Here is a 2,359-nt window from a genome sequence, read left to right as displayed (position 1 = left end):
GGGGGCCAGGGCGGCAGTGGCGGCTGCGGCGCCGCCGCCGCGCCGGGCGGGGCGGCGGTAGAGGCCGCCGATGCTCCGGCGGCGGCGCACGCGTCCGCAGAGGCGGGTGCGGGCGAGGCCGGCGGGGAGGGTTCCGCGGGCCCAGAGGCGCGGGGCGCGGGCACGGCGGTGGGCGGCATTGTCATCGAAGACGAGAATGACGACGACGCGCTGCTTTAGTCGTAGCTAAGTAGGTTTGTCATACTCTGAGGTTCACGCCTGTTAAGCGTGGCCGCCTGCGTGGCTGCCCGCTGCTGTGTGCCGCATCTGCGTGCCGGCGGGGCTGCGCATGTACTTCAAGGGGGGCGCCGGCGCCGCCGCGCACGGCCGCCCCGAGGCGGCCGCTGCCAGCTGGGGCCGGCGTCTGTAGAGCAGGTGACATGCTGCATTTCGGCTGCGCATCGCGTGGGGTTTGCTGTGGTCTTCTTTGGTGTGGACCAGCCATGCTTTTGTGTGCAGATGTCCATGTTTGCGGTGGCGCGGCGAAGGGCGCCGTCAGTGGTGGTGGCGGCAGGTGGTCCAGGGAGCTGCCCGGGGTCACCGGGCCGGCGCCCAAACGCGCACCGCCGCGCGTGTCTTGAGTGGCTTTGCAGGTGCATGATTTGGGGACGACGGGCCCGTGCCCCACCCCTGTGTTTTCGGCTTCAGGGTGGCACCTCCATGGAGGCCGTTGTGTGTGTGGTTGATTGCGTTGGCGAGTGGCGCTTTTCGGCGATGGCGCTTTTCGGCGGTGGCGGCTGGGTCGTGACTAAAAGCCAGGCATACGTGGCCTGGCTGCACGCACCGGTGTCGCAGCGTGAGTAATAAGGAGGCGCATTGAGGAGCTGCAAGGGTGCGGCATGTAGCGCTTTTTCGGGGGGGGGGGGGATGCGGGCGTGATGCCTCTGGGGAAAATATCTTGGCGACCCCCAGGGTCGATGTTTGCAAACTTGGCCAGGTGGGAGCGCTCCGCAACAAATGAGACAGATATCTGCAAAATACAGGAGAAGAAGCGTGCGGCACCAGCGGGGCGCTGCGTTACCGCCTGGGCAAGAGCATCAATGCGGCCAGCAGTCCAGCAGATGCGGGCATACCCGCAGCCGAGGGCGACGTCTGGGTCGCGGCACGCATATCAGGACGTGTCGTGCCAGTGACGAACAAGCGGCTATTATATATCTTACAGCGTGGCCCTGATGCGAAGCGATTAGCCCGTAGGGCCGCGGTTTCTGAGGGCAGAGTGCGTTGATGCACAGTTGGTCCAATGAGGAGACAATCTAAGCATCAGGCGAACGTGAGGGGCGACTCAGACGACGGTGCTCAACCGCGACTCGGGGTGCGTGGCTGGCATACTGGATCCGACCCCCGTGGCGCCCGGTCCGATCTGACAGGCTCGAATATTTCTGTTTCGCAGAATTATTCGGACAGAGGAGAGTCAGACAGAGAGGATGCGGCCCCGCAGCCGGAGGACCAGGTGATCCACGCGCCCGTCGGGGCGGCGCCCGCCGACATGCTGCTCCGCCCAAGTGGTTGCAAGGCCCTTGAAGCTGGCGCCCTCCAGAAATAGACACATTTGCAGCTTGCATGCGATATGCCATGCATGTACAGCCCATGCACGGACACCCTGCAACGAGCCCCGCTGATCCGCTGCCGCCCCGCCACAGGGGAAGCGGCTGCGGTCGTTCCGCACGCGCACCCTCTCCACGTTTGCCATGATCGCGTCGTTCGCGGCCATCATATACCTGGGACACGTGCCCCTCATGCTGCTGATATTCACGCTCCAGGCGAGCGGGGTGGCGGGGCGCCGTGTTCTGCGGCTGTCAGCGGGTCGAGCAGCGGAGGCGCAGAGCAGCAGCGGCGCCGCGTAGATGGCAGGGTGGCTGAAAATGGCGACGCCGCGGCGGGCCGGCTCTTTCCTACACCCCTCAGCGGCTGCCTCTCGCTGCCCGTGCAATGCGAGCGCCCCGCCGAACGCGTTTGCGCCCTGCAAGCCAAACGCGTGTGAGCGTGCAAGCTGTGCGTGCTTGCTGGTTGCTTGCACGACCAACGTGTACAGCCTCTAAACCTCTCGCCCCCTTCTGTCTCTCCCTCACACACACACACACATGCACGCACATCCGCACACACACAAGCACGCACACAAAGCACGCACGCACGCACAGCACACACACACACACACACACACAGACACACACACAAAAACACACACAAGCACACACACAAAGCACGCACGCACACAACAACAACAACACACACACACACACACACACACACACACACACAATGCAGCACAGCACAGCACAGCGCAATTCCACACGTCGACCACCTAACCACCCACCCACCC

At 64.5% G+C, this 2,359-nt stretch overlaps 1 protein-coding gene across 1 annotated transcript; it reads left to right on the top strand.

Moving 5' to 3' along the window:
* Positions 1-9: 9 nt before the first annotated feature.
* MNEG_16359 (hypothetical protein) lies at positions 10-168 on the top strand (the record flags this gene model as incomplete). Its single annotated transcript, XM_014035171.1, has 1 exon — positions 10-168. A coding segment is annotated over one exon (159 nt), but the record flags the coding sequence as incomplete, so codon positions are not given.
* Positions 169-2,359: the final 2,191 nt, after the last annotated feature.

Source organism: Monoraphidium neglectum (assembly GCF_000611645.1).
Source record: "Monoraphidium neglectum strain SAG 48.87 unplaced genomic scaffold scaffold06282, whole genome shotgun sequence".
Classification (NCBI taxonomy): domain Eukaryota; kingdom Viridiplantae; phylum Chlorophyta; class Chlorophyceae; order Sphaeropleales; family Selenastraceae; genus Monoraphidium; species Monoraphidium neglectum.
The sequence above is the reverse complement of the archived record's forward strand: the minus strand, read 5'-3'. Positions and strand labels throughout refer to the sequence as shown.